This window comes from Nothobranchius furzeri, chromosome 18 (assembly GCF_043380555.1).
Source record: "Nothobranchius furzeri strain GRZ-AD chromosome 18, NfurGRZ-RIMD1, whole genome shotgun sequence".
In the NCBI taxonomy this organism is placed as follows: Eukaryota; Metazoa; Chordata; class Actinopteri; order Cyprinodontiformes; family Nothobranchiidae; genus Nothobranchius; species Nothobranchius furzeri.
This window is the reverse complement of record NC_091758.1, coordinates 9876776-9902599: the sequence shown is the minus strand read 5'-3', so window position 1 is coordinate 9902599 and position 25824 is coordinate 9876776. Positions and strand designations below refer to the sequence as shown.

At 46.1% G+C, this 25824-nt stretch overlaps 1 protein-coding gene across 2 annotated transcripts in view; it reads right to left on the bottom strand.

The window, feature by feature from the left end:
- Positions 1 to 25824, bottom strand: part of LOC107391633 (transcription factor IIIB 90 kDa subunit) — a 133155-nt gene that overhangs the window by 53078 nt on the left and 54253 nt on the right. For both annotated transcript variants that reach the window (XM_015969023.3, XM_015969022.3), the window contains one exon: positions 12095 to 12385. In XM_015969023.3, coding sequence (XP_015824509.3) covers positions 12095 to 12385 — 291 coding nt within the window. The remainder of the gene's footprint in view (positions 1 to 12094; positions 12386 to 25824) is intronic.

The window sequence follows — 25824 nt, the reverse complement described above, 5'->3', positions numbered from 1 at the left end:
TTTAAAGACCTGCGGATACCCGACATGGGCGATAAACAAAGGAAAACAACAAACAACAGAAAGAAAAGAACAAGCAAAGCAAAGAGCCAGAAACCCAGAAAGACAAGAACCAAAACCAGTGATAACCCTACCATACATCAGAGGCATAACGGAAAAAATAAGAGCAACAATGAAAAAACACAACATAAACACACCAACAAAGCCATACACAACAGTTAGAAACAGACTAGTACACCCAAAAGACAAGATACCAGCTGGACTTAAATGTGGAGTCATTTACGAAATCCCATGCAAACTCTGCAATAAAACATACATAGGAGAAACCGGACGCCAACTCAACACACGAACAATAGAACACAGAAAGGAGTGTGAGAAAGAGGCAAATCGAAAACACACAAGAGCAGCAAAAGAAGAAGCAGAAAGCACAATAAAGAAGTCAGCCATAACAGATCACCGCACAAGAGAAAACCATGTAATGGACCGGGTCAACACAAGGATCATAAACACCGAACAACAAAAATACAAAAGATGGATTAAAGAAGCATTCGAGATAAGGAGACGTGGATGTGGGACCATGAACAGGGACGATGGGGTTTAACGTTGGATCGTGCGTGGGACTGCAATGTCGGAGAGGGGAGAGCGGGCAGCAGAGGGCGACAACATCCTCTGCTGCCCGCAGATAAACGGAGTAGGAAGTGACGCCACCATCAGCATCAGCCTGAGGAAGTTTGCAGCCGCAAACGAAACGTAGCAGGAAAACAGGTAAACAAAACTGCTCCGTGTTTTCAAAAAGAACTACAGCATGGAGCTATGGTGTAGTGTTGGATGCATGCAGTAGAGCCCCGTGTCGCCCCCTACAGTCTGGGAGAGTTTTGGCTCACAGCTCAGACAAGCCGCAGAAGGTAAGAAGGAACCATAAACGCTGCAAGTGCGTTTCCACGTGGAATGTACGTGGAAGCACAAACCACGCTTCAAGCAACAACAGCTACTTCTCCTTCTTTTCATGTTTCTGACGTGTTTTGCAGAATCTTTTTTCTATATAGGCTGCAACAAAACATGTGTTTTTAAGCTTGCTTGTTTGAATTTTTATAGGAAAACACCAACAAAGGTTTGTAAAACATATCTGTTACAAGGTGGAGCAGAACGAATACTTCAGTTTGATCCGCTGAAAGTTCTACTATGAGAAGACATTGTTACAGCCAAACAGAAGAAAACATGGTCAAGGAGGAGAAAACTTTTGATTAATAACCTCGGAAAGGACGAGAGGATCTGGGCATGAACTGTGACTTTTGACTAAAACAATGTTCTTAAGTGAGAAGTGGAAAAATGGTTTCTTACATAAAGACTATTAGCAGCTGCTGACGTTCCTTAATCATCTCATCACTGATGAGCCAAATACAACAGCCTGAAGGTGGTTTTGTAAATCTCACCTGACTGCTGAAGAGGTAAATTTGTGGGATTTAACATTTTCTTTCATCATTATCAGACTAATCTGTGGACAGAGACAGATGCTGCCAGAGCACACATCTGTCAGCCTCAAGCGCTGATGACCACTAGCAAAGAGGAAGAATGGGAGAAAATTTTTTGGGCAACAACTTTTAGTTTGGTTCTTCAGCGCTGTCTAACACGTGGAGAAGTGACCAAAATGGAGGCATTAAATGGTTCTAAATAAGCTGTGGGATTTTCAAAGAGTTGAACCCACTTCAAACAGCTCTGTCCCCAGACATCTGCAGGGAGTAAAAATGGCAGAGTGCTCTGATGGGAGCCAGCAAGGTAGTTAAGGTCAGGGTGAGCCTCATTGATCCAACTAAGTGCTGTGCTGAAAACAGTGTGCCTCAATCAATGCTGCCTCACATGGTGGAGCGGAGCTCCCCGAAGACCTCAGCCACAGATGAATGTGACAAAGTCATCACGCTCGCTCGGCCGGCCGCTCTCAGGCTCGCTTTCTCCAACCGATAACACGAGTTAATGAAAATGCCATTACTCAGACTGCTGTCAATGAGGACAGGGCGCCAACAAGCTCACAGAGGAGGGAGCAGATGGAAAAGCTGGCAAAGGTCAAAATCTTCTAAATGTTCGCGCAACACAGACAGATAGTTGCTAGGGGTGTAACAGCATGCCTGGTCACGGTTTGGTACGTAGCTCGGTTTAACGGTTCGGTTCATTTCTTCATGCTTTACTCCCTTTTTTGCTTTTATCATGATTGGAATTTCTGCTGTGATGCCAAAATTTTCCTACAGAAGGACAATAAAGGGATTTTCTGTTCTATTAGATCTGTGGCACATTGAAGAAACTAAGTGAAAAAAAAATTTTTGTGTAAAAGGGGACAGCTTTGATGGCATTTAAAATAAGTTTTGTCGCAGTAAATGTTCTAACAAAATATTTTCCAAAAGCATAAAAATTTATAACATTAAAAAATTCATTATAAATAACAGGTAAGTATGTTCTGTTCAGCAACCTAAACTTTTTCAGCTGCAACTTCAAAACAGCTTGAACTACCAAAAAATAGAAATATATTCCTCCTGGTTCAGGTTCATCCAACCTTCAAGTTTTATTTTCTGAACAAAGTTTTTTCATTAAACTTTAAACATTTTTCATTAAACATTTAAAACAAAACAACAGCATAACCCCCTCCCACCCCGCTGCACTGGATCAACCTAAAAAAAAAAGGTTTCTAAGCAACACAAAACACAAAGATCACGAATCTAACAAAAAGAAACAGTCACAAAAAATAACCAAGGGTGCATTAGAGGACCAGGCAACAAAACGTTTTCCCACTGAGCCCTTCAATCTGTGCTGAATCATTTCCAAATGAGTATGCGCCATAACATAGGTATCTTAGCCAACAAGCAGCAAAAGGCAATCATGTCCAACTGGTATGTTTCCAGAGAAACCTCTATCGTTACCACTCCAAACAAAGTGGACTATCTGGTCTGGGTGCACAGTGGTCTCGCAAATCCGTGAGAGTGAATCAAAAATAGACCACCATTATTTTTGTAGTTTTGGGCAGGTCCAGAACACATGAAGAAGAGTGGCTGGTAGGCTTGGGTGGTATTACCGTATTATTGTACATAGCCGGTGTTAAAAAGAAGAGCAACGGTGTCAGTTCCAATACTGTCATGAAACAAATTGTGCACGTATAGGACAAGGATTAAAACTATTAAAAAATAAATACAAAAGATAAGTAAAAGTAATTTACTGTATGAAACAGAAGAGTGGTTGAATTTTTAGTTGTACTTAAATAGCGTAAAAGGTTTTGTCCAACTTTTAGAGACTTTCCATAAAGTTTACGAACGTGATGTCATCACGTGACCGCGTGGAGACCCACTGAGAAAAATGGCACCTCGCGCACCAGCTGACTTGGTGTCTAAAAACAACATTTCAGCAGTTTAGGAGAATTTCTGGTTTGAAGAAAACTTAAAAGGAGAGCCAGTAAACACTGGTAATTGTTCATTTGTGCAAACAAAGATGACAGCAAAAGATGCAGGCCCCGTTGGAACCGCAGAGGAGCGAGCCGTGAAATAGCAGACTTCTGTTAGGAGCCTGTTATAAAGATATTGACCAGTGTAACTACACTTTACCATCTATACAAATATAAACTGGGTTCATTTTGCTACGGACTTTTGTCATAAATCATTAAAGAAAATTCTAATCTTCTCCTCCAGACAGTGAAGAACTGTGTTCTGCATACGTCACTCCAATACGTAAAACAAGGTAGCTGCTGTTGCTAGTATTCTGGATAACTGTATCTCGTTTACTTTCGAGTTCTCAATTATTACAGAAAATTGCGTTTACAGCTGCAGCAAAAGGTCTGAGCCACATGTCCGTGTCCTACACACATTTTTAAATAACAGGTTTGATCTAAAATATTAATCTACATCTTTAAATCCATCTGGAACCACACTGCTATTTCTGGACTCCAGAGTCCCGTTAGCACAACTGCAGCAACACTGCTACCCCTGTTAGCTCCGGTAAGGAAAAAACAAGTAATTTGGGAAAGCTACGACACACACACACACACACACACACACACACACACACACACACACACACACACACACACATGCACACACATACACATATACACACACACACACACACACACACACACACACACACACAGGGATATAATCAAAAAAGACACACACACACAGATATAATCAACACTAGATCCTCCTGGGACCGGTAGAACCTCCGTGGCCTCCTGGGTTAGTGCAAACGACGAGTCAAACTTCCGAGTTACTCCAGCTTCAGGAAAATTTATTCTGGTAAACTATCGGTTAAATATTACCCGGAGTTAGCACATTATTATATTGGTTTGCAGATTACCGGATTATATTGGGACACATGATGGAGCTAAGACCTGTAGTCAGCTGAGAACTCCCAGTGGAAGCGCTGCGAGCACAGAAATCGGGTCGCGGGTCTCCTGAGTCAAATGGTCCAAAAAATGTCTGCACCTCTAGTAGTGATAGCCAGCTAGCGGAGTCGGAGTTCGGTTGAACTACTCCAGTAATCCAATATCCGTTCTTGTCGCCGTATCCCAGAGAAAAAACAAATCTGACCTTGTTGCAAGAGTCATTCTGTAAGTGACCAAATGTAAGTGTAAGCGTACCAAATGGCCAAGTATTTCATCAAAATGACCAGAAGTTCACTTTTTTACTCACAAGCCATACTTGTACAGTCAGGCCACTCTGACTCGTGGTACTGATATGAGTATATGAACTTGATCCAATATTCTTAACTTATCCGGTGGTATATCACAAGTTTTCACCAGTTCTACGCAGGTTCAACGTTACGCAGTAACGTTTTTTTCCTCTTTTTTTAGCTACAATTGCCAGTTTGATGTTTTCAGCCCTATACTGGTAAATAGTTTAAAATATAAGGCCTAATCTTTTTTTTATTTCTTTGTTTATTTAGCCAGTTTTTATTTAGCCATGTGAGGAGAAGCACAGCAAATCAACTAAAATGCTGCATGGAAATGACCAAATTCTAAATGTTTTGCAGAAAATAATCAATAAAACAAAAATATGAAGATAGTTTTAATCTGCTTCAGCTGGCTAAATAAATTACTGCCGACACCACCATGAGTCAAACCGATGTCGCTTTAACCGCTAAACCGCCAAGGCCACTGCATCAGAAGACTGGTCTAAAATGCTGTTGTAGGTGAGTTGTTGGAGCGGCCATCGGTGGAGCTTTACTGAAACAAAACGTTGCATTTCCGTGTATAAACTCAGGCAAACAAAAATAACTTGTATTTAAGATAAACGACATCTCAATAGTGCCAACAGTAATATTATGTCATATATTGAGCCTACCTTTGCTCTCAAAGGTTTCAAACTGCATGATATGAAATCTTAACAATAAAAAATGATAAATATGTCTGCAGTGACTGATAACTTATAAAAGCTCTTTAAATGAACCATTCATGGTTTCTGGAGCGTCCCCCACAGGGTGCCCCTGGGGACACGGTCATAAGCCTTCTCCTAATCCACAAAACACATGTGGATTGGTTGGGCAAACTCCCAAGCCCCCTCCATCACCCTTGCAAGTAGGGCTGCTCAATTAATCGAATTTTAATCACGATTACGATCTGAGTTTTGAACGATTATAAAAAACAAAACAAGCCGATTATTTGCTCCTCCCGCTTGCGCTGCCCTGAGTTGCAAATGAAGCGCTCCTCCACAGTGTTGCCAACTTAGCGACTTTGACACTATTTCTAGCAGCTTTTCAGACCCCCTTCTTGACTTTTTAATCCTAAAAGTACCTAGCGAACATCTCAGAAACATCTCTGGTAACCCTTAGCTACTTTCTGGATAACTGTCGTCGACATTTCCTGCAGTTTAGCTAAACACTCCGCCTGTGCTCCGGACCGTTCTTCACAACATTAGGAAAGGGAATGATGTAGTGATGTGTCGGTCGCTAAAGACAGCTCTCGGAGCCGGCTCCTTGTTGGAGTAACCAGAGTGAGTGACACACACCTCACCTGCGGTCTCCTGAGCAGCTAAAAACAGCTAAATGTGCGTATGCGGCGTGCTAAACACACGTGCAGCTTGCCCGATTGCTGTGAGACCGAGTTGGGGGGTGGGGGGTGCAGCTGTGGTTGGGACAATTATTACATTAACTGATGGACTTGTAAATAAATAGTTTATAAATAAGGTAGAAATAAGTTCCTCACGCTGATAACTAATCTCTCTGAGGACACGGTGCTAGTGCACGCTCCTACAGCACCTTGACATGACTCAATAAATGTTATGCAACATTTTGTGAACATCAATTTATTTGCATTTAATTGTTATAAATGCCACTGTATAATTCTTGCTGTCAGTATTTGCAAGATATTGGTATTTGGTTCTGTACTGGTTAGACTCAAGCTCTATAGCCCTTGGGTCATAGACTATGAGCTATAAGTATATTGGTCTTTTTATCCTGGGAATCAGGAGTTCTTTTAGTGATCATCTTGTTTCTTATTTTTGTCCTGATTGTGCCCTGAGCAATTTTATGACTGAATAAAAACAAATAAAATCAACATAAATTGAAAAATCGTCCTAAATAATCGTGATCTCAATTTCAGTCACCATAATCGTGATTATTATTTTTGCCATAATCGAGCAGCCCTACTTGCAAGGGTATAGAGCTGGTCCACAATTCAACGGCCAGGACAAAAACCACATTGCTCCTCCTCAATCTGAGATTCAACTATCGATTGGACCCTCCTCTCCAGTACCTTGGAGTAGACCTTTCCAGGGAGGCTGAGGAGTGTGATACCCCTATAGTTGGAACACACCCTCAGGTCACCCTTCTTAAAGATGGGGACCACCACCCCAGTCTGCCGCTCCACAGGAAATGCCCCCGATGACCACGCAATGTTGCAGAGACGTGTCAACCATGACAGCTAGGGATGTGTATTTTTGAAATTCTGGCGATACGAAACATATCACGATACAGGGGAGATTATACGATATATCACGATATATTGCGATACATTCAGTCAGACGTTACAAGCAATTTTTTTACTAAATTTATTGTAAGAATGTTCAATAAACAGTCCAAACTGATACGTAACATGTTTAACATGAGGTATCTGAACCATGATGGAGGGATTTACATTTCAGTGGTGGAAACAAAACCCGCTGCACACTGCTGCCAACTAGCGGGTGGCGATTGAATTGCGCAAAACGAAAAGAAAATACACAAATATTTGCATATCAATTCTTTCAGGAATTAGATACACAGCTTTTGAATATCGATGTAAGAATTGCAGGAAAAAATATCACGATATATTGCCATATCGATATATCCGATACACGGTTTTTGAATATCGATGTTATTGCTGGGGAAAATATCACAATATATTGCCATATCGATATTGTCTTACATCCATATTGACAGCCCTACAACATCTATAGCCTTGAGATACCCAGGACGAACCTCATCCGCCCCCGGGGCTCCACCGCTGTGTAGTTGTTTGACTACCTCAGCAACTTCTGCCCCCGAGATTGGACAGTCCATCCCCAGGTCTCCCGGATCTGGTTCCTCCTCGGATTGCGCATAGGTGGTATTGAGGAGCTCCTCAAAGTATTCCTTCCACTGTCCGACTATTGCCCCAGTTGACGTCAGCAGCTCCCCATCCCCACTGTAAACAGTGTGAGCGAGTTGCTTCCTTCTTCTCCTGAGGCGCCGGACAGTTTGCCAGAACCTCTTTGGAGCCGATAGATAGTCTTTCTCCATGGCATCACCAAACTCCTCCCACGCCCGAGATTTTGCCTCGGCAACTAACACTGCTGCCCTCCGCTTGGCTATCCGGTACCTGTCTGCTGCCTCCGGAGACCCACAGACCAGCCACACCCTGTAGGCCTCCTTCTTCAGCCTGACGGCTCCCCGAACCTCTGGTGTCCACCAGCGGGTACGGGGGTTGCCACCACGACTGGCAACGGCCACCTTGCGGCCACAGCTAGCAACAGCCGCCTCAACAATCGCAGAATGGAACAAGGCCCACTGGGAATCAATGTCCCCCACTGCTCTCGGGACGCGGTCAAAGCTCTGCCGGAGGTGGGAGTTGAAGACCATCTTAACAGGTTCTTCTGCCAGGCGTTCCCAGCAGACCCTCACTATATGTTTGGGTCTGCCAGGTCTACACGGCATCTTCCCCTGCCATCTGATCCAACTCACCACCAGGTGGTGATCAGTTGACAGCTCTGCTCCTCTCTTCACTCGGGTGTCCAAAACATATAGCTGCAGGTCAGATGATACGACTACAAAGTCTATCATCGACCTGTGACCTAGGCTGCCCTGGTACCAAGTGTACCGATGGGCATCCTTATGTTCGAACATGGTGTTCGTTATGGCCAAACTGCAGCTCGTCCAATAACAAAACACCACTCGAGTTCAGATCAGGCGGGCCGTTCCTCCCAATCACACCCCTCCAGGTCAAGCTGTCATTGCCCACGTGAGCATTGAAGTCCCCCAGCAGGACAATGGAGTCCCCTGATGGAGCACTATCTAGCACTCGTCCCTGGGACTCCAAAAAGGGTGGGTACTCTGAACTGATATTTGGCCCATAAGCACAAACAACAGCTACCCTCTCGTCCCCGGGGTAAACCCCAACACACAGGCAGAGAGTCTTGGGGCTAACAAAAAGCCAACACCAGCCCTCCGCCTCTCACCTGGAGCAACTCCAGCAAAGGAGAGTGCCCAACCCCTCGCAAGGACTTGGGTTCCAGAGCCAATGCTATGTGTCGAGGTGAGTCCGACTATATCTAGCCGGTACCGCTCAACCTCTGCCACAAGCTCCTGCTCCTTCCCCGCTAGCAAGGTCACGTTTCATGTCCCAAAAAACAGTTTTCTTGTCCGGGGATCGGACCGCCAAGGCTACCGCCTTGGTCTGCCACCCGATCCACATTGCACCGGACCCTTCATGTTCCTCCTGCGGGTGGTGGGTCCACAGTATACTATATAATATTCTAAGGGCCATTCAGTCCCTTTACCAGAGGAGCGTGAGTTTGGTCCGCATAGCTAGTATTAAATCGGACCTGTTCCCGGTGAGGGTTGGACTCCGCCAGGGCTGCCCTTTGTCACCGGTTCTGTTCATTACCTTTATGGACAGAATTTCTAGGCACAGCCATGGTGTGGAGTGTGTCAAGTTTGGTAGCAGGAGAATCTCGTCTCTGCTTTTTGCGGATGATGTGGTCCTCCTAGCTTCATCCAGCTCTGACCTTCAGCTCTTGCTGGGTAGGTTCGCAGCCGAGTGTGAAGCGGCTGGGATGAGGATCAGCACCTCCAAATCTGAGACCATGGTTCTCAACCGGAAAAGGGTGGCTTGCCAACTCCGGGTCGGGGGAGAGGTCCTACCTCAAGTGGAGGAGTTTAAGTATCTCGGGGTCTTGTTCACGAGTGAGGGTAGGAGGGATTGGGAGATCGACAGGCGGATTGGTTCGGCGTCTGCAGTGATGCGGACGCTGAGTCGATCTGTCGTGGTGAAGAGGGAGCTGAGCCAGAAAGCCAGGCTCTCGATTTACCGGTCGATCTACGTCCCAATCCTCACCTATGTTCATGATCTTTGGGTAATGACCGAAAGAACGAGATCGCGGATACAAGCGGCCGAAATGAGTTTCCTCTGTAGGGTGGCCGGGCTCAGCCTTAGAGATAGGGTGAGGAGCTCGGACATTCGGGAGGGACTCGGAGTAGAACCCCTGCTCCTCTGGATCAAAGGGAGTCAGTTGTGGTGGATTGAGCATCTGGTCAGAATGCCTCCTGGACGCCTCCCCGGGGAGGTGTTTCGGGCATGTCCTGCCGCCAGGAGGCCCCCGGGTCGACCCAGGACACGTTGGAGAGGTTACATCTCCAATCTTGTCCGGAAACGCCTTGGGGACCTGCCGGAGGAGCTGGTGGAGGTGGCCGGGGAGAGGAAGGTCTGGAGCTCCCTAGTTGGGATGCTGCCCCCGCGACCCAGACCCGGATAAGTGGAGGAAGACGACGACAACAGTCATGGTTTCTCTGTGACAAAGAAAAGAGTCAGAGTGATGGAGGAATGAATAAATGAGTGGTCTCCAATCATCCAGCTCCCTGATGAGGTCAGCCTCCAGTCTCACCAGCTCCAACTAAACCTTCAATCACACGTTTCTCCCTTTAATGGAGGTTTGTGGCCACATGCACTGAGCCTCATGAGGCATGAATCAAAAAGATGACTCAACTAGAGTCATTTGGTACCAAAACCAATAAAACTGAGACATTGGGAACTAATTTGAGGGTTTAGGGAGTTGGAGAGCAGCAGCTCGCTGCTTTCATCACTTACATGGTGAGATCAGCTCACTACTATGGCTCATGTTCATTAAGCAAATTCAAGAGTGACCATTTTATTATGTTTATGTTTATTTATTTGGCAGATGTTTTAATCAAAAGTGACGTACAGTAGTTAACCTATAGGCAGTGTTGTGATCGGGGGGAGGGGGGGGTACCAGAGTACCCGGAGGGTGGATTTAGCAATTTGGGGGCCCAAGGCGAACACAGACATGGGGCCCCCTTACACTAAATTTTCGACAATCTTATTAACAGGATTTGCAAAACTCTCCCCTCTTCTGACATGAGTGATTTTCACTTTTTATTAGTCCTCCTCTTTTTTTCCTGTCTTTCTCTCCCTTTGAGTGCTTTCTTCTTCCTGTCAGTGCTCCTGTGCTTTTGCCTTTCTTTTTTTTTTACTTCTATTTTCCATTTTGGTCTATGTTTTCCTCCCTTTAAACATTTTCCATTGTCTTTCCTTTCTGCTTCCTTTTGATGTTTACATAGAAAAACGACGTCACTTTCGGAAGTGAAGATAAAAGCTTTTTTGAAGCAAGCTGCTTCTTTCTCTTATTGGAGCCACCAGGATAACTCCATTTCATGCTTAATGTTTTGACTACCGCTTCGAGTTTGTTACGAACGCTCCCGCCTCTTTTCTTCTGTGTTCTCGTCTTCATCTTATTTGTGGTCTTACGGCACTTGACAAACAACAATTTGGTGCATTACTGCCACCAACTGGATTGAGGTGGAATGACTACCAATCACTTCCTGTTTGTACATCGGCGTCTTAAAGGAACAGTCCATTGTGACATTAACAGTGGCCAGCAGCCAGAGCTAGGGCCCCCCCAACATATGGGGGCCCCAGGTGGCCGCCGACCTATGCCTAATGGTAAAACCTTCACCCACGCATGCATGGTAGAACATGCAACTCCACGCAAAGGCCACAGCCGAGTTTCTAACCTGCAACCTTTTTGCTGTGAGGTAACTGTGCTAACAACTGCACCACTACGCTGCCCAACTTGTTCCAAAAGGCCAGAAGTTCTAATATTCATCATGGTGTATGGGTTTAAATGTAAGGGACTGTCAGATACCTCCTGGAGCCAGACTAGAGGTCAGGACCTGCAGTCTGGTTTCAGGAGGACCAATCTGGACTGGTGTGACAGCCTGAAGAATAAAGAACTGTGTGCTTCATCACACTTCAACAAGCTTCCAATCTTCCACCGATAAGCGCAGCTTCATGGTGATACGGTGTCTTTTGTTTACCTACTAAACAAATCAGGCCACAAACACCCAGACGTGTGTCCGTTAAGCTGCACAAAGCTCTGAACATCCATCAGGATACAGCTCACCCCCACCCCACTCCACACACTCAGCCATAAAAACACAGGTTTCCTCATCACAACAGATGTAGCTGCATGGCACCATCACACCTCATCCATCAACGCCTCTGCACCACCTGATCAGGCAGGGCTGTACACGCAGCCTCCCACTCATGTAATGAGGTAATTATAGGCAGCATATGATGGACCCCTGCTGCTGTTTGTAAGTCACATGTACGGGGTGTGCAGCTTCTTCTGTCTGTTGAGCAGCAAAGTTCCTTTTGCTTCGTGTTTAGGTTCAAGTTCTTGTTAGTCAGAGCATGAGTGTTTATCAGAAGTTCAGAGGTTACAGACATGAGAAGGGGTGGATTCAGGGGGTTAGCAGGATTTTAAGATGTTAGAAAACAAACATTAAATGTACAAACTAATTTTAGAACTGAGAACTGCTGGAATCACAGCTAACAGGACTGAGCCACGACATAAAACCAAAGCTGACTGACCGTCCATGTTCTCTGCATCAACACAGGAGCCAAGAGACGCCGACAGGCCCAGAGTGGCAGACGAGGGCATCTTTCCCAGTATGGAGGCCAACGAGGGACCTTTATTCCTGGGAAAATCCTCCTCTAGGTCCTCAGGTGTCTTCTTTTCCAGTTTTATCAGAGCCTCCAGTGAGATCTCATCCAGCTCTTTGCCAAAATGTTTGGCAACAGCCTGGAGTTCAGCATCCTCGATGTCCTCCCCCGACTCTCCAGATTCTACGGTGACCGTCCGAGATGGTGAGGAAGTACAGTCTGAGGAGCAGGAGCAGAATTTCATTAGAAGAATTTCAGGTCTGAATAAAACAGCTCAGATCTAACAGAAACATTTAAAGACTAATCGTACTGTTTTATTCTGAAACCAGATGCTTTATTTTACCGGCGACAAAAGCTGTGAGTTTAGAGGTAACACCGTCATGTGCCTGCTGGTGCGATCCAATGGAAGTTAGCCCTTTGGCTAGGGATGCTTCAATCCAACCATGTGATCAGAAATAGGGCCCGATCACATTTTTTCTAACGGATCCAGAATCGGATTTAACTAGGGACGCTCAATATTGGCTTATTTTATAACCTAAATTCGATATACGGATATTGTCAACTCTTAATTCCCGTTTTTGATGTATGCTGTGTCACCCTCTCACAACAAAGGAATAATTAAAATGTTTTAGGTTACTAACATCACATATCTTTTCATCCATCCATCCATTCTCTTCCACTTATACGAAGTCGGGTCGCGGGGCAGCAGCCTAAACCGAGAGGCCCAGACATCCCTCTCCCCAGCCATTCGGGCCAGCTCCTCCCGGGGAATCCGAAGGTGTTCCCTGGCCAGCTGAGAGACATACTGTAGTCCCTCCAGCGTGTCCTGGGTCTTCCTTTGGGTCTCTTTCCGGTTGAACATGCCCGGGAAACCTCACCAGGGAGGCATCCAGGAGGCATCCTAGCCAGATGCCCAAACCACCTCAACTGGCTCCTCTCAATGTTTTTTTGATCAGGCAGCATATTTTCACCTGTGAGTGGCGTGTGTGTGCTTGTGTGCACGAAAAATTCTTTGCATCACCACATGTTGGTGTTTTGCACATTTTAACACCTCCTGTGTGTTTTAACAACCATTCTTGCACCCGTTTCTACCTCGGCAGGGGTCTCATTTATCAAACATGGCGTAGAATCCTTACTAAAACCGCACTTAAGCTCAGCAATAAAAATGTACTTACGCCAAGCAGGTTTGTGATCTATCAAACATGGAGTACGCACAGCTGCACGCAATCTCCGCTTCATAAATCTGAAACTATCTAGAATGTTTCTCAGCTGCATTTTAGTCACATCCCGCCCTCACCACGCCCACTTACTGCCATAAATAGTCAATGCAAAGTGCCTTGTGGTTCTCATGCATATACATAAGCCGGCTGTTGCAGCATTTCGATCACGACCGTAGATCAAGGAAGCACTATTTCACCAAAGCAGAAATTCAGGTACTTGTGGGTGAGGTGGATAAATGAAAGGAAGTACTTTTGCAAAACAAATAAAGAGAAAATCCACAGAGTGGCGCAGCGTTGCTGAAGCCGTCAATGCTGTGAGTTCTTCAGAGAGATCTGTGGCAGATATAAAAAAAAAAACGATCCGATCAGGATTCGATCCCCAGACTCCCGGGTGAGAGTCACGCACGCTAATCAGTCAGCCAAACAGAGATCTCCCTTGTTCAAGTAGCCAGGGCGCATGATCTATCGGGTCACAGTGACAGGACACACACACTGTCACAGACGCATGACATTCTGTCTCAATCTGTCCCCCTGCTGATATTCTGCATTCTGTATTCTGCACTTCAGGCTGTGTGTGTGTGTGTGTGTGTGTGTGTGTGTGTGTGTGTGTGTGTGTGTGTGTGTGTGTGTGTGTGTGTGTGTGTGTGTGTGTGTGTGTGTGTGTTGCTCTGTGTGAAAACGAAGCGGTACAAGTGATAATGCTGCAGGATTTCATAATTGTATCTTCTCACCAGCAGCACTGCAGGTGATCTCCATGTCCAACATGTGTGTAAGCCAGGTCCTTAGTCAACTTAAAGTTGCGCACATTTTTCCGCTAAGTTTTCTTTCATAAATCCCAAAGTCTGCGTGGAAAGTTGCTTACGCAGTTTTCCGACCCAGTTTTGTGCGTAAGCAAGCTTGATAAATGAGGCCCCTTCACATTTTCATTAATGTTATTAAAGGAGAGATATTCAGGCCTTTTCTTAATAGATCCAGGGTCAATACCCAACATGTTTGTAAAGTTCTTTTCACAAAATCCCTCTCACTTAAAGTGATTCTGGCATGTTTATTCTTAACTTCAGTACTTCCAGAATGAGCCATTTCAGAGCTCTGTCACGTTAAGAAAACAAGCCACAGCTGGCCACGCCCACCCAGCCCCCGCTCAGGCTGCTATTGACCATTTACATGTGACATCACGCCACTCAAGGAACCGCCCCCTTTTCCATGGTGGATGGTAAAAAGTCCGTTTACACGCGTTGAAACTCCTGTGGAAATAGTCAAAACAAGCCAGTCTGTAGCCTTTTAACGCTTTTATTTAGTTGGTTTCACAGTAAAATGGTAACAGCTTGCTGCGCAGTTGGCTGCACCAACAGACAAGGATGTAAACTCAACTTGTTCATGTTTTAAAACAACTTTGATGAAGACTGCGGATGGAGATGACCACACAGCGATCAATCTAACAGACTAACAGAACTCAAAGTATTTTGGGATTTGAAGCGAATGCGTTTACCCGGTCAGATCAACGTTCGTGTTTCAAGAGGACAACAGGGACTGTTGATGGACCTGAAATAATAAATGTGGTGCGTTTGTAACCCGTGGCTCCCTGGAAAAACCTGAGTATCTGTATTCAAATCTATCAGCGTGGAATACGTCTTCAGGGTTTAAGTGTCTGTGGGAGCTGCAGGATCAAATGCATCTAATTTCCTACAGTTTCTTGCTTTTATTTCTTCTTTTTTAACTCTAATACTGGGTTGTTAGCAGTAGTAGCTCATTATCTGAGCATTGAAACCTCCAACCCTTAAACCACACACACATCGATCAATTCAATAAATTAAATATATTGAAATATGTAACAGTTTATAAAATTCATCATGAAGAAATTACCGGTAAATGCTAAATTCCCTCTCCTAGAGGGTTCTTAGAGGAATGATAAAATCGAACAATAAACAAACAAATAAAACCTATTGTCCTTTAACAATGTATTCAGGACTATGTCCCAGTTCTCTTGCTATTGGGCAAATGGATAATTCAGTCCATTAAAAAGTTGAAAAGTTGCCAAAAAAAGTGTCCAAACCCCCACTCGGGAAGGGAAAACTATCCTTTGTCCTTTGAATAGTGTAGAACAGGGGTGTCAAATATGCGGCCCGCGGGCCGAATGCGGCCCGCAAACGTGTTAAATCCGGCCCGCGAGATGGTTGTGTAAACTTTATTTTCATACTTTACAATGTAGAGTGAAAATAAACTTATCTTTGTGAGCAAGTTTTCTCTGTAATGAGTATAAATGCAACAAAGCTGCGCTCAAGACTCACACAAGAACTTGAATCACATCCTGAAGTTGGCCGCCACTCAGGATGTGACTTGATGTTGATGTGCTGGTGAAAGCTAAAAGATGTAAAGTAAAATGAGTCAAATATACTTTTAAGTGCTGCATGAAACTGATCTAGCCATGTGATCTGTAAGCTCTTTGAATCACTAAGGAATGTTTACTTATTTATTGATTTTCTAATTTTTTTTTCTAATTTTCAAGTACACTTCAGGTGTTGTACTTGTACTACACAGTCCTCAGGCTCCAGCCTTGTTTTATATTGATTGTATTAAAACAAAGAAAACAATCTGAAGTTGTTTTTAATTTACCGGTCTGGCCCACTTGGGACTAGATTTCCCTCAATGTGGCCCCTGAGCTAAAATGAGTTTGACACCCCTGGTGTAGAGGTCTTGAATGATCCTACCACATCTTTGATGAGACAGGATATGATGAACACGTCCAGCCATGGATGTGGCACCCATGAGTATTAATAGCCCTCCAGTGGATCAAAGCAGTGCATCCGAGTCCACTTATGTACACTTCACCACATACTTCTGATGGAGACAGAACACGGTGATGGACAGCGGTTTAAAACATCTCACATACTTTGGGTGTGTTGCTGTTTAAACAACAGATTTATTCATATTTTATTCTTGTTTATATTTAATTGATAAAATGTTTGTACTTTATTGGCTGACTTGAATCTTGCACTTTAGTCAGCAGCTCTGTGGTTTTTAAATGTCCAATACAAATACATTGACCTTGTGTTTAATGGACTGTTGGTCCCACAGGCTGCAGCTCACATCCACTTGCCCCTTTAACCTTCCACATATGTGACAATATAACATCTAAAAACATTAATTATTTGGCAGAAATATGAGGGCCTGTGTCATTAATCCCTCTGGGATTAATAAAGTATTACTGAATTGAATTGAATATGGTTCCAGCTTTTCCCAAACTCTGCTTTTGTTTTGGTATTTCTGAATTCTGCATTTCCAACTATATTCATCAAAGACCAAGTTCACCAAGAAACCCTTTTTACTTGTTTTTTATATGATTAGTCGCTCTGTTTCACATGAAAACAGTCTGCTGTCCTTTGAGAGGCTAACTCATTTCCCGACACAGTTAGCCCTGATTTCTCATCCCAGACTAAGTGTAATCAGTTTGAATCCGTTTTATACGAGAACGTAATAAACATCAGCTTGGCCATTCTTTCCGCCATGTGAACCAACACAACCAGACCACTGCTGCAGCCACACAGCAACAATCTGGCGGTTCTCCACACAAGCTTACAGTGTAATGAAACAGCCCTGAACGCCTGTTCCTTCCACTCCGGACATGGCCCGCGAGGCGCCTGTTGGGTACCGCTGCTATAGGCGCACCTCAGGTGCCTCAGATGCATGCATCGCCACATCAGAGACAGGAACAAGCGCTATTCAGCCAAAGTTTCATCATCAGGGAACAGTTTCTAAGTGACAAGTCTCTGTGGGAGACAGGGTTTGGAAAACACTCGCTTCAGTGAGAGGAACCTTCCGGCATGGTCCTGATTCTGCTGCTGCCTGAAACCAACGCGCTCCGAACCCCTCTCCACATCCTCAGCTCTTCCACCTCACGTGCACGCTGACCATAGGCGGAGATCCCAGGGGGGGCACGTCCCCCCCTCACACAAAGTTGCCCCCCCAACAAAAGTTATTGTAAATGTATAAATGCTATCAGTAAACCTGTATTGTCTTCTAAAACCACAACGTAAAAGTTAGTCTGCAAATACAAAACAATGTGTTTTTAATTGTTGAGAAATTATAGTCCACCACCCCAATATCAACATGGAACTATTTGGATTTTAGTAGCTTTCATGTCATGTGATTTAATAAAATTTTAATTTGACATTTTATGTTCTCTCTCTTTGTTGTGAAAAAGTTAGATATGTTTTAGTACTTAAAATTAATGCTTTGCATCCGTCCACACGTGTAGCTGCTGGTCAGCTAGTAGCCGTGTCATTTCAGGACATGTTGCTTCAACTATTAACGATCTACTTTTAAATCTTTATTCTGAACTGCTTATTCCGTTTTAGGCCACAGTCTTGTTATTGAAATGAAAACAAAAAGAAAGGATGCTTGTGGAGATGTACAAAATTGGCAAGATATTGTTGTTGATCAATATCCTCCAGCTCCGTTCTAATGACAATATCCCGTCTGTGTGTGTGTTGCTGTCCAACTGTCAGCAGACCAGGTCAGTTGAAATGGCAGAGAAATGAAAAACGGCAGACATCAGGTCGTTTTTTAATGCTCCAGAATGTCAAGTAAGTAGAAACTTGCATTTTGATAAAGACATCTGTAAGAAGGAAATGAAATTGTTTCTAAATGGTTTCATTTGGCAAAGTCCAGTCACTTGAGCACAGGCAGCCAGAGCCTGTCAGACACAGGCACAGAGTCTCAGGTCAGTCTCTTACAAGGACATACAGTGTTGTATGTAGAGAGCATTGTTTTCATGCCCCCCCCAAAAATTACTCTCTGAAGTTTTACTGTTTGTTGCCCCCCCACCCCCACCCACACACCCCCCCACCCCCCAACCCCACCACCCCCACCCCAAAATTGAAATGGGATTTCCGCCCTTGGCGCTGACAGCGAGCTGCGCTGAGCTCAGTGTAAAATGCTCAGACGTTCTGATGGGAATCTTTTCGGGATTTAGCTACCTCTGTGATGTGCGTGATGATTAAAATGTCAGTGCATCTGAATGCGTCAGGGTAATTCTTTCAAAACGACCAACATCTGTGAAGTTTCTCCGTCAAAATAAACGTCAAATATGGGAAATTTCCAGTCAGTGCAAACCCTGCCATCAGTGGCGCAAGAAGTGGGTATGCAGTGTAAAAAACGCATATGGGCGCCAGGCTGGAGGGGGCGCCAAAGCGATGATGCAATGATATTTCAGTCTGCATTTCCTGTGTTTAATAACAGCGGAGCCACAGAACCAAGTTGTGTGTTTGTTTATGAAAACTTTGTAGAATTAAGTTGTACAAACAGAGCCCAGCTCTGGTGTCACAATGAGCAGCTTCTGTCTAACGGGGACGGCGGGGGTAACCAGGACCAGGCTGGGAAAATTCCTGGTGGGCCGGTCTGGTCTGCGTTTTTTGATGGTTTTTTCGGGTCGGTGTTGAGTCACGTCTCTGTAGATCACCTGCTGCTGCTGAGAGGATGTCTCCTGTCAGCGTGGAAGGAACAGGTGAGCTGCTGCCAACAAGCTTTAGCTCCTTGAAACCCTTTCTATGCCCAGAGTGCAGTGACCTGTTATTTATGATTTTATAAGTAATAATAAGTTAATAAATACACTAAACCCACAGCACGTGATGGAAAATTAGATTTTAAAAGTCTGAATATTTTCCCCACAACTCAGCTCTGTCGCATAAGCAGATGTCTGCTTAAGCTGGACAGCATCAAATATAAAAAAGTATTCACAGACAACTGATCTTTTGTTTTTGTTTTGTTTTGTTTGTTGTTTTGTTTTATTGTGATTGTTTTCTCCTTTCATTAACTCATTCACTGAAAACTAAAGTCGTCATCTGCATGTTTTTACTGTGTCGGCGTCCAGGGGCGCAGATAGGATTTTCAAGCTGGAGGGGACAAAGTTCCAATGTACCCTCCCCCAAACACATGCACACACACACACACACACACACACACACACACACACACACACACACACACGTACACATGCACACACACACACACACACACACACACACACACGTACACATACACACACACACACACACACGTACACGCACACGCACACACACACACGTACACATACACACACACACACGTACACGCACACGCACACACACACACACACACGCGCGCGCACACACACACGCGCACACACACACACACAAACACACACACGTACACATACACACACACACACACACACACACACACACACACACACTATTGCAAGCGCCTTAACTAGAGCTCAGTCAGTTTGTGTAATTTCATCCAACGGTTTACGTACAAACTAACTTTTATATACGTGTTTGAGGCCATCATGCACCATATTGGAACACTGGCAACAAAGCTCTGCCTGATCAACACCATAATGACCCGCACTTGTATAGCGCCTCTCAGAGTCAGGACTCCAAAGTGCTTTACACTTCAGTGTATCATTCATCCGTTCACACACAAATTCACACACTGATGGTGATGAGCTACGATGTAGCCACAGCTGCCGTGGGGCGCGCTGACAGAGGTGCTCCACTATTTAATTCAGTCATTTGTTATTCTTCCAAACAATTACTGACCAAAACCTCACGCGTTATGCAAAACAATAAATGATTTTCAGCATACCAATCTTTACAGAAAACATAAAAACCCTAAAAAACTGCACATAAAATATATTTAAAAAACAAAATTCACTTATCACTTAGAGCAGTGGTTCCCAAACTTTTCAGCCTGACCAACAGATGTTCCTTCGTATTTTTACGTTATTTATATGTTTTCATTATATTTCTCGTCTCGTCTTCCTCCGCTTATCCGGGTCCGGGTCGCGGGGGCAGCATCCCAACTAGGGAGCTCCAGGCCGTCCTCTCCCCAGCCTTGTCCACCAGCTCCTCCGGCAGGACCCCAAGGCGTTCCCGGACAAGATTGGAGATGTAACCTCTCCAACGTGTCCTGGGTCGACCCGGGGGCCTTCTGCCGGCAGGACATGCCCGAAACACCTCCCCGGGGAGGCGTCCAGGAGGCATCCTGACCAGATGCCCAAACCACCTCAACTGGCTCCTTTCGATCCGGAGGAGCAGCGGTTCTACTCCGAGTCCCTCCCGAATGTCCGAGCTCCTCACCTTATCTCTAAGGCTGAGCCCGGCCACCCTACGGAGGAAACTCATTTCGGCCGCTTGTATCCGCGATCTCGTTCTTTCGGTCATTACCCAAAGCTCATGACCATAGGTGAGGATTGGGACGTAGATCGACCGGTAAATCGAGAGCCTGGCTTTCTGGCTCAGCTCCCTCTTCCCCACGACAGATCGGCTCAGCGTCCGCATCACTGCAGACGCCGAACCAATCCGCCTGTCGATCTCCCGATCCCTCCTACCCTCACTCGTGAACAAGACCCCGAGATACTTAAACTCCTCCACTTGAGGTAGGACCTCTCCCCCGACCCGGAGGTGGCAAGCCACCCTTTTCCGGTCGAGAACCATGGTCTCAGATTTGGAGGTGCTGATCCTCATCCCAGCCGCTTCACATTCGGCCGCGAACCTACCCAGCAAGAGCTGAAGGTCAGAGCTGGATGAAGCTAGGAGGACCACATCATCCGCAAAAAGCAGAGACGAGATTCTCCTGCCACCAAACTCGACACACTCCACACCACGGCTGCGTCTAGAAATTCTGTCCATAAAAGTGATGAACAGAACCGGTGACAAAGGGCAGCCCTGGCGGAGTCCAACCCTCACTGGGAACAGGTCCGACATACTACCGGCTATGCGGACCAAACTCACGCTCCTCTGGTAAAGGGACTGAATGGCCCTTAACAGAAAGCCACCCACCCCATACTCCTGGAGCGTCCCCCACAGGGTGCCCCTGGGGACACGGTCATAAGCCTTCTCCAAATCCACAAAACACATGTGGATTGGTTGGGCAAACTCCCATGCCCCCTCCATCACCCTTGCAAGGGTATAGAGCTGGTCCACAGTTCCACGGCCAGGACGAAAACCACATTGCTCCTCCTCTATCTGAGATTCAACTATCGATCGGACCCTCCTCTCCAGTACCTTGGAGTAGACCTTTCCAGGGAGGCTGAGGAGTGTGATCCCCCTATAGTTGGAACACACCCTCAGGTCACCCTTCTTAAAGATGGGGACCACCACCCCGGTCTGCCACTCCCTAGGAACTGCCCCCGATGACCACGCAATGTTGTAGAGACGTGTCAACCATGACAGCCCTACAACATCCATAGCCTTGAGATACCCAGGACGAACCTCATCCGCCCCCGGGGCTCCGCCGCTGTGTAGTTGTTTGACTACCTCAGCAACTTCTGCGCCCGAGATCGGACAGTCCATCCCCAGGCCTCCCAGCTCTGGTTCCTCCTCGGAATGCGCATTGGTGGGATTGAGGAGCTCCTCAAAGTATTCCTTCCACCGTCCGACTATAGCCTCAGTTGACGTCAGCAGCTCCCCATCCCCACTGTAAACAGTGTGAGCGAGTTGCTGCCTTCCTCTCCTGAGGCGCCGGACAGTTTGCCAGAACCTCTTTGGAGCCGATCGATAGTCTTTCTCCATGGCCTCACCAAAACTCCTCCCACGCCCGAGATTTTGCCTCGGCAACTGCCACTGCTGCACCCCGCTTGGCTATCCGGTACCTGTCTGCTGCCTCCGGAGACCCACAGACCAGCCACGCCCTGTAGGCCTCCTTCTTCAGCCTGACGGCTCCCCGAACCTCTGGTGTCCACCAGCGGGTACGGGGGTTGCCACCACGACTGGCACCGGCCACCTTACGGCCACAGCTAGCAACAGCCGCCTCGACAATCGCAGAGTGGAACAAGGCCCACTCGGACTCAATGTCCCCCACTGCTCTCGGGACGTGGTCAAAGCTCTGCCGGAGGTGGGAGTTGAAGACCGTCTTGACAGGTTCTTCTGCCAGGCGTTCCCAGCAGACCCTCACTATGCGTTTGGGTCTGCCAGGTCTACGCGGCATGTTCCCTTGCCATCTGATCCAACTCACCACCAGGTGGTGATCAGTTGACAGTTCCGCCCCTCTCTTCACTCGGGTGTCCAAAACATACGGCCGCAGGTCAGATGATACGACTACAAAATCTATCATCGACCTGTGACCTAGGCTGCCCTGGTACCAAGTGTACCGGTGGGCATCCTTATGTTCGAACATGGTGTTCGTTATGGCCAAACTGCGGCTTGCACAGAAGTCCAATAACAAAACACCGCTCGAGTTCAGATTAGGTGGGCCATTCCTCCCAATCACACCCCTCCAGGTCAAGCTGTCATTGCCCACGTGAGCACTGAAGTCCCCCAGCAGGACAATGGAGTCCCCTGATGGAGCACTATCTAGCACTCGTCCCAGGGACTCCAAAAAGGGTGGGTACTCTGAACTGATATTTGGCCCATAAGCACAAACAACAGTCAGGACCCGTTCCCCGACCCGAAGGCGCAAGGAAGCTACCCTCTTGACCCCCGGGGTAAACCCCAACACACAGGCAGAGAGTCTCGGGGCTAACAAAAAGCCAACCCCAGCCCTCCGCCTCTCACCCGGAGCAACTCCAGCAAAGTAGAGTGTCCAACCCCTCTCCAGGTCTCGGGTTCCAGAGCCAATGCAATGTGTCGAGGTGAGTCCGGCTATATCTAGCCGGTACCGCTCAACCTCTGCCACAAGCTCCGGCTCCTTCCCCGCCAGCGAGGTGACGTTCCATGTCCCAAAAACTAGTTTTCTTGTCCAGGGATTGGACCGCCAAGGCTCCCGCCTTGGTCTGCCACCCGATTCGCATTGCACCGGACCCTTCATGTTCCTCCTGCGGGTGGTGGGTCCACAGTTGGACGAGCCCATGTATCCGGTTCGGGCTGGGCCCGGCCGGGCCCCATGGGCGAAAGCCCGGCCACCAGGCGCTCGCTCACGGGCCCCAACCCCAGGCCTGGCTCCAGGGTGGGACCCCGGTAACCCTCCGGGCCGGGTACTCCGACTCTTCATTTTAACAGCCATGAAAGTTTTTATTTATATATAAATATAAATGTATATATAAATCTATTTTTAAATTGTATGTTTTACTTTTTTATGATTATGTGGCACACTTGACTTCCATACTTAACGCATCGGCATCTGCCTCTTTTTTACGGTTTTTAATTTTTTTTTTACATTGTCGCTACGTCTGTCACGTTAGCGGTGTTTTACCATCATTTCTACATCCATCACGTCCCAGAGAAGGTTAAACCAACATCAAACCCAACGTTTGGAGCTTGTAAACTCCACACCTCTCGTGCAGCACCAGCTGTCTGATGCTGCAGCAGCGTCAATCTTCCCGGCTGGATGAGTGAATTTCTTCATCAGAGTCAATATTCTGCTTCATAATCAGAGTCAGTCATGACCAGACAAAGTCAACAAAGACCAGACCTGCTGGCAATTGTACGTTTTATCTAATATTTGCGCTCTTCATGCTGCACGCATCTCCTCCTCTCCCCGACTGGGAGCCTTACGGCGGGAGGCGATTTTCAAACTCTAAAAACTCCCAAACTTTGCTCAGCCTGAAGGTTCCACATCTCCACTATCTTCTGGTGTAAAGTAGTAATTTCATGAGGGATCACATTTGTAGATGAGACTTGTTAAAGTCAGCAATGAGGCTTTGGCGCTTATAACGAGTAAGTCCCAACACCAACAACAACGTACTGAAACTAGAACCAACATGCATAAACAGACAGATCGGTCCCGCCTACTTACACTGTTGGTCTTTTTTAAATACGCAGTAATCGTTGCCTTTTTCGCTTCATCCTGCATCCTAGCAGCAACCACTTTGGCGCCTCTGGAGTCGGTGTTTGTTTACGTCATGCTGCATTCAATGTAATTGGAAAAAGGAGCTTCAAGCGCTAAACCTCTGATTTTGTTTTCTTTCTGGCCTTAGTTGGGGGGGGACGGATCGGGGTCAATTTGAATCTGGGGGGACAGATCCCCCCCGTCCCCCACCCTGTCTGCGCGCCTGTCGGCGTCGGACGAGCCCCCGCGCCGAGAGAAAAAAACATCTCAGTTCTGAAGCCGATCTGCATCCGCATACGTCACACGTCACATGATCAGGAAGTAGAAAATCCATGTGTTAGGAGATCGTTTTGGGTCGCTGCTGTAAAAAAATGTGAGGCGCGAACCGGAAAAGCTTCTGCCGATCACTATTCAACAACAGATTATGAAAGAACGGATAACGCTCGAAACGCGCGGATTCTTCCTGATGCAGGAGGTGAGTCTCCTCTTTGTTTTGGTTGTTTGGGTGTTGACATCATCCTAGCGCGCAACAGTCTGTGACTCTTAAAAAAAACGTAAAAAGGGCGAGAAACGCTGGCAGCGAAGGGCTTTACTGATCAGGAAATGGCTGGCAGTGAATGAGTTAATGTAAGAAAAAATTAAATATTTTTGCGTGTGTATTTGTTTTCTCTCCATTTTTTGCCAAAGTTAAAACAGTAAACCAGGTCAGACATTTTTAACTATTATAACTTTGTTGTCATTTGTATTTATTTTAGTTAAGGGGAAAATATAACATCGGCTGCGCAGTGACGCAGTGGTTAGAGCTGTTGCCTTGTAGCTTAAAGGTCCTGGGTTCGCTTCCCAGCCTGGGATCTTTCTGCATGGAGGTTGCATGTTCTCCCTGTGCATGCGTGGATTCTCTCCGGGTCCTCCGGCTTCCTCCCACAGTGCAAAAACATGACTGTTAGGTTGATTGGTCTGTCCAAATTGTCCTTAGGTGTGAGTGTGTGTGTGTGTGTGTGCATGATTGTTTGTCCTGTGTGTCTCGGTGTTGCCCTGCCATGGACTGGCTCTCTGTCCAGGGTGTACCCCGCCTGGTTGCCCGGTGACTGCTGGAGATAGGCACCAGCCCCCCCACACCCACCCACCCCCCACCCCCACCCCGCGTGGACAAAACGGGTTCCGAAAATGGATGGATGGAAAATATAACATAAGTTTTACTTCTTTCTGCTCCGCTTTCATTTTTTATTTTTGCAAGCCTGTTTTGTGTTTTGTTTTTATTTGTGAATAAATGAAAATAAACTTTAAAAAAATAAAATAAAATAGAATATTAGTCATTGTTAATTGTAATGTTTATTTTATTTAATTTCTATGGTTTGGATGTCCATTACATATTTTTCTGATTAGTGTAAAGAACACGTGATATTATTAATAACAGGTCATGATCTAGTCGGTCTGAGGTCTATAACTCTGCCCTGGGCCTGAAGCCCAGCAGACAGATTTAGTTTCTATAAACATCAACAACAAATAAATAGCAGCAGCTGGTTTCTACCTTGTTCCTCAAATTGAGTCACGTAGTTTAGCAAATTCCGCACGCTCACGTTCAACAGCAGCTCTGCTGGCTTATTGGTTCAACTGAGATCAGTTACCTTGGTACTGAGCAGCATGGATGCGTCAGTGGATTTCGCTGTAGTCGGTCAGGATTCACTATCC